The sequence below is a fragment of the Loxodonta africana genome, chromosome 12 (genome assembly GCF_030014295.1).
Source record: "Loxodonta africana isolate mLoxAfr1 chromosome 12, mLoxAfr1.hap2, whole genome shotgun sequence".
In the NCBI taxonomy this organism is placed as follows: Eukaryota; Metazoa; Chordata; class Mammalia; order Proboscidea; family Elephantidae; genus Loxodonta; species Loxodonta africana.
In genome coordinates, this window is record NC_087353.1 from 56,896,707 (window position 1) to 56,909,532 (window position 12,826).

At 40.8% G+C, this 12,826-nt stretch overlaps 1 protein-coding gene across 1 annotated transcript; it reads left to right on the forward strand.

Annotated features, from left to right (window-relative positions):
* The first annotated feature begins 6,795 nt into the window (after positions 1 to 6,795).
* Positions 6,796 to 7,812, forward strand: LOC100654626 (olfactory receptor 1F1-like). Its single transcript, XM_023557452.2, is given in 2 exon segments — positions 6,796 to 6,863; positions 6,865 to 7,812. Coding segments are annotated over 2 exon segments (930 nt in total). The 3' UTR covers positions 7,727 to 7,812.
* Positions 7,813 to 12,826: the final 5,014 nt, after the last annotated feature.

The window sequence follows — 12,826 nt, forward strand, 5'->3', positions numbered from 1 at the left end:
CACAACAGGGACTTGGAAAACAGCAGGGAATTAACAGAAAGAATAGTGAACTAGCGGAAAGCATGAGGGCAGCCATGTTCAGCCTTGCAAAGCCTGTTTTCCCCAGCAGGTTGCATCCCTGATTACTGCAACAGGTAATCTGTGAATTCCACTTCTCCAGACTGGATTAAAAATTAAGGTCAATTTTCCTTTGTTTCTTCAATTATTCCCGCCTGATCCCATCTGCAGTTTCTAGGAAGGGTCTAGTACCTCCCTCTTGGTGTCCAAGCTCTCTGGAAGCTCACTCAGTCCAAAGGAGCCAGCCAGTCCTGCTTTCCCCCATTAGGTACAGAGAGAGTACACTGGCATGATCGCGTGACTTCTTGGCCCACAGTGTGGCTGTTCACCTTCATCTTGTTTGATATCCTGCAGACCTGTCTGTTGCAACATTGATGCTGAAAGCCCACATCCCTTTGGCGGCTGCCCTTTGGGGTCCACTTTTGGCTCCCAGGCCACAGCAGTCTGAGTCAAATTCACTTTGTTGTTGTTGTTAGGTGCTGTTGAGTTGGTTCTCACTCATAGTGACCCTATGTACAACAGAACAAAACACTGCCCAGTCCTGTGCCATCTGCACAATCTTTGCTGTGCTTGAGCCCATGGTCGTAGCCACTGTGTCAGTATGTCTCATTGAGGGTCTTTCTCTTTTTCACTGACTTTCTACTTTAAGAAGCATGATGTCCTTCTCCAAGGACTGGTCCCTCTTGATAATATGTCCAAAGTACATGAGACGAATTCTCATCATCCTCACTTCTAAGGAGCGTTGTGGCTGTATTTATCCCAAGATAGATGTGTTCAATATTCTGGCAGTCCATGGTATATTCAATATTCTTCACCAGCACCATAATTCAAAGATATCAATTCTTCTTCAGTCTTCCCAATTCATTTTGCAGCTTGCACATAAATATGAGATTGTTTATCCTCAATTAAAGCCGGACTCTGAGCCATGGTGGCTCTGCCCACAGAGGCTTCCAGTCCTGCTGCGCCAAACCAGCTCTCTGTATGAACATCTAGGTATCAGAACACCCTTCTCCTCTTGAGATCCCCACTAGTTCCTTGGGATGTTTGTAGGTGAATCTCACGTCAATCAGGTTTTTCTCTCCCCAACACACAGCTGTTATGGATTAAATTGTCTCCGCACAAAATATGTGATATAAATCCTAACCTTATACCTGTGGATTCAATCCTATTTGGAAGTAGGGTTTTCTTTGTTAATGAGGCCATATCAGTGTAGGGTGTGTTTTAAACTTACTCACTTTTGAGATACACGCACACACACACACACACACACACACACACTTTTATGTACATACATATAAAGGGCAGATTAAGCACAGAAAAGCAAGCACAGAGGGGAAGATATATGCCATGTGTAGATTGCTTGGAATCAAGGAACACCAGGTGTACAGAAACTGAAAGGGCTCTTCCCCCAGAGATGACAGAAAGCCTTCCCTGAGAGCCGGTGTCCTGAATTCGAACTTTTAGCCTTCTGAACTGTGAGAAAATAAATTTCTGTTCCTTAAGCCACCCACTTGTGGTATTTCTGTTATAGCAGCACTAGCAAACTAAGACAATAGCTACATCTGTAAAATAGAATTCAAATAATTGTGTATGGAAATTATAACAGTCAAATGCCTAATGCCTTTATTTATTTTATTTACTTTGTTTATAACATCTTTTTTTTTTTTGTTTCTGTTTTGTTTTTTATTGTGGTAAATTTTATATAACAAAACATTTGCCTTTTTAACCATGACATTCAGTGACATTAATTACATTCACCATGTTGTGAGGTATAAAGAGTCTTATACTTAACATTTCAGTTGTTTTCTTTCTATATGTTAACAGTGTTTACTTTTTGATTTGATGTTGGGTTATGGAGGACATAGAAGTTAATGAATGTTATTTTCATTATGGATTGTACCTTTTAGTAACAGAACGATCTTTGTCCTTTTTATTCCTTTTAGCCTCTTAAAGTCTACTTTGGTTAATATTAATATCACTCGCTCTGCTTTCTTTGGCTTGTGTTTGCTCATCCTCTTAGACCCTTTGAAACAGTTTGCTTGGATGAAGGGTTTTTTCCCCCCACTGTCAGGATTTTCTTTCTGGACAGTTTGCAGTGGGTGAAAAAACATCTGATTCCTAGAAATAATACTCTACAATGGATACCTCCATCTCCCGTCCACTGTTTAAAAATCATACAAAACTTTGTGACTAAAATTCATACACGCTTGCTGGGAGATTCTTTTCCATGGACTCTTGCTTTTTTAGTATTTTTGTTGTTGAAAATATGCACAGCAAAAGAAACACCAATTAATATATGTACAATACGGTGACGTTGATAACATTCTTCGAATTGTGCAGCCTTTCTCACCGTCCTTTTCCAATTTGTTCCTCTCCTACTGGCAAAAACTTACTTTCCCCTAAGCTTCCTATCTAACCTTTTGAGTTGCTCTTAACAATTTGATTCCATATAGTCAGTTCTTTGCTTCTCTGCATATTTTGTGAGCAAAGACAACTATAATTTTGTTACAGACTACGTCTTTGAGGGTGTTTGCATAACAAACAGTCTTGGAAGATAGAAATGGTGTCTCTTTCCAGAGAAAAGAGCGGGGTTTTTTTTACTGCTAGTGGTAGCAACCTATGTCCAGTGAGATCTGCATCCAAACTTCAGGCTACAACATCTAGTGCTTGGTGGCAGCAGCACCAGTATCCTCACCAGCTGGTTCTGGGGCATGGTGTGGGTACTGGCACAGGATGAATGGCCTTTTCAGCATGGTTGTCCAGCTTCCTGGTGATTTTGAAAGGTGCTCAATAATGCTTTTTTATTACTGTTGTGGAGATACATAAAACAAAACACACCCCACTTCAACAATTTCTATATATATAATTCAGTGATGTTGATTATAGTCGTGTAACCATTCTCACTATCCTTTTCCAAGTTATTCTACCGCCATTAACATAAACTCAATACCCCCTAAGCAAAAAGTCCCCATTTCCTACTCTCCCCACCAATGATCTTTGGTTTCTATATATTTGCTTATTTCATACAAGTGAGATCATAAGTTATTAGTTCCTTTGTAACTCAATATTTTTTTAATCAAAAAAAATTGTTATTGAAAATATACACAGCAAAACATACACCAATCCAGCAATTTCTACATGTAAAATTCTGGTGACATTAATTATGTTCTTCAAGTTGTGCTGACATTTTCACCCTTCTTTTCCGAATTATTTCCCACCATTAATATAAACTCACTGTCCCTCAAGTTTCTTATCTAATGTTTCTCAATATTCTTTTTATGATATTCTCTTCTGTTAAAATTGTCCAGGGTTGGTGTTCATTATTTGCAACTAAGAACCCTTACTGAAATATGCTGAAATATAGCCAGTCATCAGAAAATGACTAAAACCAGAACTAGAAAACTGGGAAGATTTTTTCTGACTAATATGTTCTCCTTTCTTTGTGTTTGCTTCTTTAGCCCCCCTCTGCTCCTCAGTCATGGGCAGTCAGTGGGGTAGGCAGAAGTGGGTTGAGTGTACACATTCCAGCCAACCCACAGAGTGACATGGACTGGCTATCTCCCAAAGATAAAGAAATTGAAGATTTTTACTGACTTTTGCAGTCTGAAATTGATCAAACATGCAATCAGGATGCACTGATAATTGCTGGTGATTGGAGTGCAAAAGTTGGAAACAAAGAAGGACTGGTAGTCGGAAAATATGGCCTTGGTGATAGAAATGATGCCGGAGATCATATGATTGAATTTTGCAAGACCAGTGACTTCTTCATTGCAAATACCTTTTTTCACCAACACAAACGGTGACTATAAACATGGACCTTGCCAGATGGAATACACAGGAACCAAATCGACTACATCTGTGGAAAAAGATGATGGAAAAGCTCAATATCATCAGTCAAAATAAGGGGCCAACTGTGGATTAGACCATCAATTATTTATATGCAAGGTCAAGCTGAAACTGAAGAAAATTAGAAAAAGTCGACGAGAGCCAAAGTAAAACCTTGAGTATATCCCACCTGAATTTAGAGACCATCTCACGAATAGACTTGATGCATTGAACACTAATGACTGAAGACCAGATGAGTTGTGGAATGACATCAAGGACATCATCCATGAAGAAAGTAAGAGGCCATTAAAAAGATAGGAGAGGAAGAAAAGACCAAAATGGATGTCAGAAGAAACTCTGAAACTTGCTCTTGAATGTCAAGTAGCTAAAGCAAAAGGAAAAAATGATGAAAAAAAGAGTTGAACAGAAGATTTCAAAGGGGAGCTTGAGAAGACAAAGTAAAGTATGATGACATGTGCAAAGACCTGGATATAGAGAACCAAAAGGGAAGAACATGCTCAGCATTTCTCAAGTTGAAAGAACTGAAGAAAAAATTCAAGCCTTGAGTTGCAATACTGAAGGATTCTATAGGGAAAATATTAAACGATGCAGGAATCATCAAAAGAAGATGGAAGGAATACAGAGTCACTATACCAAAAAGAGTTGGTCTACATTCAACCATTTCAGAAGGTAACATATGATCAGGAACCGACGTTACTGAAGGAAGAAGTCCAAGCTGCACTGAAGGCATTGGCAAAAAACAAGGCTCTGGGAATTGACGGAATACCAACTGAAATGTTTCAACAAATGGATGCAGCATTGAAAGTGCTCACTTGTCTACGCCACGAAATTTGGAAGACAGGTACCTGGCAACTGACTGGAAGAGATCCATATTTACACCTATTCCCAAGAAAGATGATGAAACCAAATGCAGAAATTATCGAACAGTATCATTAATATTACATGTAAGTAAAATTTTGCTGAAGATCATTCAAAAGTGGTTGCAGCAATACATCAACAGGGAACTGCCAGAAATTCAGGCTGGATTTAGAAGAGCATGTGGAACCAGGGATATCATTGCTAATGTCAGATGGATTCTGGCCGAAAGCAGAGAATACCAGAAAGATATTTACCTGTGTTTTATTGACTATGCAAAGGCATTCGACTGTGTGGATCATAACAAATTATGGATAACATTTCGGAGAACAGGAATTCCACAACAGTTAATTGTGCTCATGAGGAATCTGCACGTGGATTAAGAGGCAGTCCTTCGGACAGAACAAGGGGATGCTACATGGTTTAAAGTCAGGAAAGGTGAGGGTCAGGGTTGTATCCCTTTCCCCATACCTATTCAATCTGTATGCTGAGAAAATAATCCCAAAAGCTGCACTATACAGAGAAGAATGGGACATCAAGATTGGAGGAAGAGTCATTAACAACCTGCATTATGCAGATGACACAACCTTGCTTGCTGAAAGTGAAGAAGACTTGAAGCACTTAATGATGAAGATCAAAGACCACGGCCTTCAGTATGGATTACACCTCAATATAAAGAAAACAAAAATTCTCACAACTGAACCAACAGGCAACATCATGATAAACGGAGACACGATAGAGATTTTCAAGGGTTTCATTTTACTTGGATTCACAATCAACACCCATGGAGGCAGCAGTCAAGGAATCAAAAGACGCGTTGCATTGGGGAAATCAGCTGCAAGAGATCTCTTTAAAGTGTTTAAAAGCAAAGATGTCACCTTGAGGACTAAGGTGCTCCTGACCCAGGCCATGGTGTTTTCAATTGCCTCATATGTATAGGAAATCTGGGCAATGAATAAGGAAGACCGAAGAAGAATTGATAGCTTTGAATTCTGGCGTTGGTGAAGAATATTGGATATACCATGGACTTCCAGAAGAATGAACAAATCTGTCTTGGAAGAAGTACAACCAGAATGCTCCTTAGAAACAAGGATGGCGAGACTGTGTCTCACATACTTTGGACATGTTGTCAGAAGGGATCAGCCCCTGGAGAAGGACATCAGGCTTGGTAAAGTAGAGGGTCAGTGAAAAAGAGTAAGACCCTCAATGAGATAGATTGACACAATGGCTACAACGATGGGCTCAAACACAGCAACAATTGTGAGGATGGTGAAGGACCGGCCAGTGTTCTGTTGTGCATGGGGTCACTATGAGTCAGAACCAATTCGACAGCACCTAACAACAACAACATCTCCCAATCCCAGTTCCAAATACCGTGGTCCAACCAGCTATGGTGAGGGAGAGGGAATGTAGGATAAACGTGATAGCTGGGGCCCCAGTACCCTGTGACTATTTGGATTAGGAGGTTCTACTCTGAGAAAAGGCTAAACCATGTGGGTGGGAAAGAGATCTCAAAAGTGGTCTAGAGTTAATAAATAACAGTGTTCTGGCTGCTCCTAAAGGCACCCCCCCACTTCAGACTATCCTTTAGCCCAAATGGTTTTATGGGCTAAGTACAGCTTTTAATGTGTTCCCAACATTCCTATCCACAAAATGGAGCATACAGGTATCGTTAGCCATCTCTAATGAGTACCACACATGAGAAAGCAAGGATTCCTCAGAAAATACTTGAATAGCCCCACTTGGGAGTGGAAACAGGAAAATGTAAGCAGAGACAGATAGCCAGAGTTGGGCTGTGTTTTTTCAACGTTAAATTACAAAATAAGTGCCAGTGATTCCAGTAGAAATCACATCCAGATTAAGTGTTGGAAATCAGGTGTACAGTTGGGATGTGCTGATTCTGTCTTAGCAACGCTATCATCTGATTTGCAAATGTGGTTCAACTTGAAGCTTGATTTGTCACATTTTCAACGTCCATGCCTAGGTTTCTGAATTTGTTGTTGAGCATTAACCTGTTTTTTTTTTTTTTTTATGCCCATGAGCGGGGTAAACCAGTGGAGTGTCTCCGAGTTCCTCCTCCTGGGGTTCTCCAGGCAGCCCCAGCAGTAGCAGCTTCTTTCTGAGCATGTACCTGGCCACAGTCCTGGGAAACCTTTTCATCATCCTGGCTATTGGTGCAAACTCCCACCTGCACACTCCAACGTACTTCTTCCTCAGCAACCTGTCCTTTGTGGACATCTGCTTCTCCTCTGCCATTGTTCTTAAAATGCTGGCAAATCACATACTCCAGAGTCAGACAATCTCCTTCCCTGGGTGTCTCATGAAGATGTATTTTCTCATTATGTTTGCAGACATGGACAATTTTCTACTGGCTGTGATGGCCTCTGATCACTTTGTTGCTGTATGCCACCCTTTATACTACAGAACAAAGATGTCCCATCAGCTCTGCGCCCTGCTGGTCACTGGGTTGTGGGTCACTGCCAATCTGAATGCTCTGTTCCATACCCTGCTGATGGCCCAACTCTTGTTCTGTGCAGACAATGTGATCCCCCACTTCTTCTGTGATGTGACTCCTCTCCTGAGACTCTCCTGCTCGGACGCACACCTCAATGAGATGATGATTCTCACTGAGGGGTCCCTGATAATAATCACCCCATTTGTTTGCGTCCTGGTTTCCTACATTTGCATCATCTCTGCTGTCCTTAGAGTCCCATCCACAAAAGGAAGATGGAAAACCTTCTCCACCTGTGGTTCCCACCTGGCTGTGGTTTACCTCTTCTATGGCACAATCATTGCTGTGTATTTCAACCCTTCATCCTCCCACTCAGCTGAGAAAGACATCGCAGCTGCTGTGATGTACACAGTGGTGACCCCCATGCTGAACCCTTTCATCTACAGCCTCAGGAACAAGGACATGAAAGGGGCCCTAAGAAAAGTGATTTCTATGAAATTTTTTTCTGTTCAATAATCACATGGACTCTGAAAGTCATAAAGGATAGTTTGTAATAAAATCTTTTTTTTTTCTTCCTATTTTTTTTTATTCTCTGAAACAGCAGTTGTCCATCCATGTATTTGTCTTGGGAAAATGAAACACTTCATACAGACTCTTCAGGTTAAAGAGGGAAAGAGAATTGTTTTACCAAATGACACAACTATTCCAACTGCCAATGCCCTCCAGCCATAACCACCAGTAACACACCTCTAGCTTATTGTGTCTATTACACATTACAACAAGAAAGGACATACTCAATGGGGAACCATGGGACTTCTCAGTAGGAGGATGTTAGAAAGGTCTTGTAGGATTTGAGTGTGAGCTGATTTAGGTGAGGATTTAAGGAGTTGGTGCTCTGTTCTGGATTCCATGTTGTCAGAAATCAGGGGTAATTCTTATTGGGCATGTCAATATCTTATCTAGAGGGACAAAGACTAGAGGGAGCCGGAAGCTGTAACTGGTAAGGAATCAACATCACTCATATCAGCCAGGATGGGGGGGGGTTTGGTCATTTCTGGAGTTTGGACTATGTTTATGGTTTTGTCTGGGCTCAGAAATGAGCACAGTGGTCTTGTTTTGTCTTGATCCATCATAGTCACAGAGTGACCTTGTCTGACACTGATGTTCTCTGAATTTCTCTATGCTCAACAGTGGAAGGGTTCATTTAGGGCTCTGGGAAGTCCTAATTCTGCTAAGCGTTTTAGCTAATTATTCTTACCTTTTAACCTGAGCTTTATGTACCATACAACATAACAGTAGGAATATAGGTAATTAAACAAGAAAGAACTGTCTTCCTCAATTCCAGTGCCCAATCATGCCAACTTCAGCTTTTTCTTGTCTTCTGCCAATGTGCTCAGGTATTTGTACATAGATTCTAATTTAGATCCCAGCTTTTTGCTTTTATTTTATAACATTTTCCAAATTGCTATGCAATCTCCACAATTTTTATTTTACTGCCCTTATTTCCACCAGGTTCCTTTAGCAAAATGTACTCACTAGTAATTTTGTTTCTTCATTTAAACATAATGGAAATTTACTATTTAAAATGTAATTTCAAGTCTGGGGCCTTAAAAGCTTGTGAGCATCCATCTATGATACTCCACTGATTCCACACCTTTTGGAGCAAGGGAAGATGAAGAAAACCGAAGACACAAGGGAAAGATTAGTCCAAAGGACTAATGGACCACAACTACCACAGCCTTCATCAGACTGAGTCCAGCACAGCTAGATGGTACCTAGCTACTACAACTGACTGCTCTGACAGGGATCACAATAGAGGGTCCTGGACAGAGCTGAAGAAAAATCTATAACAAAATTCTAACTCACAAAAAAAAGACTAGATTTACTGGTCTGACGGATACCGGAGAAATCCCAAGAATATGGCCCCTGGACACCCTTTTAACTCAGTAATGAAGTCACTCCGGATGTTCACCCTTCAGCTAAATAGGCAGGCCCATACAACGAAATGAAACTAAATGGGCACAGCAGCTCAGGGGCAGGGACCAGAAGGCAGGAGGGGACAGGAAAGCTGGTAACGGGCAACTCAAGGTCGAGAGGGGGAGAATGTTGACATGTCATGGGAATGGCAACCAATGTCACAAAACAATATGTGCAAATACTGGGAAGTTAGCAGAACCTGTACAAGGAAGGTCCATAGACACATCCAAACTCCCTGAGGGAATGAATTACTGGGCTGAGAGCTGTGGGGACCATGATCTTGGGGAACATCTAGCTCAATTGGCGTAACATAGTATATAAAGAAAATGTTCTACATTCTATCTTGGTGAGTAGTGCCTGGGGTCTTAAAAGCCTGTGAGTGTCCATCTAAGATATTCCACTGGTCTCACCCCTTCTGGAGCAAGGCAGAATGAAGAAAACTAAAGATACAAGAAAAAGATTAGTCCAAAGGACTAATGGACCACATCTACCAAAGCCTCCACCAGACTGAGTCCAGTACAACTAAATGGTGCCCGGCTATCACCATTGGCTGCTCTGACAGGGATCACAATAGAAGGTCCCGGACAGAGCTGGAGAAAAATTCTAGCTCACACACACAAAAAAAGACCAAATTTACTGGCCTGAGAGAGACTGGAGAAATCCTGAGAGTATGGCCCCCAGACACCCTATTAGCTCAATAGTGAAGTCACTCTGGAGGTTCACCCTTCAGCCAAAGATTAGACCCATAAAACAAATGAAACTAAAGGAACACAACAGCCCAGGGACAAGGACTAGAAAGCAGGAGGGGACAGAAAAGCTGGTAAAACGGAACCCAAGGTTGAGAAGGGAGTGTTGACATGTCGTGGGGTTGTTAATGCCATAAAACAATATGTGTGCTAAGTGTTTAATGAGAAACTACTTTGCTCTGAAAACTACCTAAAGTACAATAAAAAAAAGGATTAGAAAGAAAAAAATATGATTGCAAATTTACTTTTAAAACAATCATGGGAAATAAAAAATTGAGAAATATTTGAAACTGGGTAAACCACCACTGAACAGGATGCTCTGGGTTTTCCTTACCTTCTCATTTCAGAGATGGGTCAGGGTGACAGCTTGTGCGCAAACTGGCAGGATTCAGCATCCGAGGCTGTTTCTGAGTTTAACGTATGATCTTCTTTTTCATACTTGTCAGATTTGCTTAATGTTTGCCTTGAAGAAAGCATGGGAGTGTTTTCAATATTTAGTCTACATATCCAAAAATTCTTCATAATATGATAGAAAGTGCCTGTTCCTTGAAAGAAATCACCAGCCTTTAGTTTGTATGTGGATGAGAGAAGACAGTAATGTTTTTAAATGTCTCCCTCACTTAGTGAACTATATTGCTTTTTATTTCATGTATGTTAGTTTTGGCTGCCTTTACATTTTTACAGAAAATCATCTACTTCACTAGGTTTTCAAATATATTACTGTGATTGTGTCTAGTATTTCTATATATGTTTAACAATCTTTTTGTATTTATTACTATTCTTCTTGTTTTTAACTTTATTCATATTTTTCTTGATTGCTTTTTGTAGAGGCTTGTACCATTTATTTCTTCTGAATCAGTTCTTGGATTCACAATCAATTCTAATAATTTTCTAGTTTAAAAAATCAATTTTATCTGAGTATCCTTGGTCTTGTTTCCCATGAACATCTACGTTTTGTATCTTGTTTTATCATTAATTCATGTAACATAAAATCCTTAAATGTTCTTAGAAAACCCATTTCTGGGGAGTCTATTCAGACTCTTAGCCACTTTATCTGACAGAGTATAACTGCCCCTCAGGGATTCCTGTGAGTAATCACTCAGAAGGTGACTCCCACATCTCCCGCTGAAACGCTGGTGGATTCAAATGGCAGAACCATCGACGTTTGGGTTAGTGGCTGTCTTAGTTAAGTGGATGGCTTTAGCAAAGAGAAATTTATTCTCACTCTGTCTAGTAGGCTACAACTCCTAATTCAGGGCGTCGGCTCCAGGGGAAGGCTTTCTTTCTCTGTCAGCTCTGGAGGAAGGTCCTTGTCATCAGTCTTCCCTTAGTCTGGGAGCATCTCAGGGCCGGAACCTCAGGTCCAAAGGATGTGCTCTGCTCCTGGCACTGCTTTCTTGGTGGTATAAGGTCCCCAACTCTCTGCTAGCTTCCCTTTCGTTTTATCTCTTCAGAGACCACACTCCAGGGTAACTCCCTTTACATAAGGGATGTGACCTGGTAAGGGCATTACCCAGTCCCACCCTAATCCTTTTTAACATAAAATTACAATCACAACATGGAGGACAACCACAGAATACTGGGAATCATCGCCTAACCAAGTTAATACACACAATGGGGACTTAATTTACTGTGTAAACTTTCACCAAAAACACAATACTCAAAAAAAAAAGTTCTGATAGGCAATTGTAATACATATTAAAATGTCAACTATCATCCCAAATTCCTTTTTGAGGAATTTATCCTTAGGAAATAAAAGACATCTACAGAAATATATTTACAAAGTTGCCTATTGAGATATTTATGTATAAGAGTAAAAAATCAAAGTAAATGAACAAAATACAATTGAATTTGTAGAGCCCTGTTTGCACAGGGGTTAAGTGCTTGGCCATTGTCACGGATTGAATTATGTCCCCTCCCCCACAAAAAAAAAATTTTTTTAACCCCTGTGGCGCCTGGGGTCTTAAACGCTAGCAAGCAGCCATCTAAGATGCCTCAATTGGTCTTAATCCACCTGGATCAAAGGAGAATGAAGAACACCAAGGACGCAAGGTGATTACGAGCCCAAGAAACAGAAAGGTCCACATGAACCAGCTACTACATCACCCTGAGACCAGAAGAACTAGATGGTGCCCAGCTACAGCCGATGACTGCCCCGACAGGGAACACAACAGAGAACCCCTGAGGGAGCAGGACAGCAGTGGGATGCAGACCCCAAATTCTCATAAGACCAGACTTAATGGTCTGACTGAGACTGGAATGACCCCGGTGGTCACGGCCCCCAGACCTTCTGTTGCCCCAGGACAGGAACCATTCCCGAAGCCAACTCTTCAGACATGGACTGGACTGGACAATGGGTTGGAGAGGGATGTTGGTGAGGCGTGAGCTTCTTGGATCATGTGGACACTTGAGACTATGTTGGCATCTCCTGCCTGGAGGGGAGATGAGAGGGTGGAGGGGCTTAGAAGCTGGCGAAAAAGATACGAAAAGAGAGAGTGGAGGGACAGAGCAGGCTGTCTCATTAGGGGGAGAGTAATTGGGAATGTGTAGCAAGGTGTATATGGGTTTTTGTGTGAGAGACTGACTTGATTTTTAAACTTTTACTTAAAGCACAATAAAAAATTTTTTTTTAAAAAAGAGTGTTTTCTTCTCAGTTTAAAGTATTTCTCAAGTTCTTATAATAGTGGTCTTATATAATATTTCTCCTTTTGTAACTGACTGATTTCACTCAGCATAATGCCTTCTAGGTTCCTCCACGTTATGAAATGCTTCACAGATTCCTCACTGTTCTTTATCGATGCATAGTATTCCATTGTGTGAATATACCATAATTTATTTATCCATTCATCCATTGATGGGCACCATGGTTGCTTCCATGTTTTTGGTATTGTAA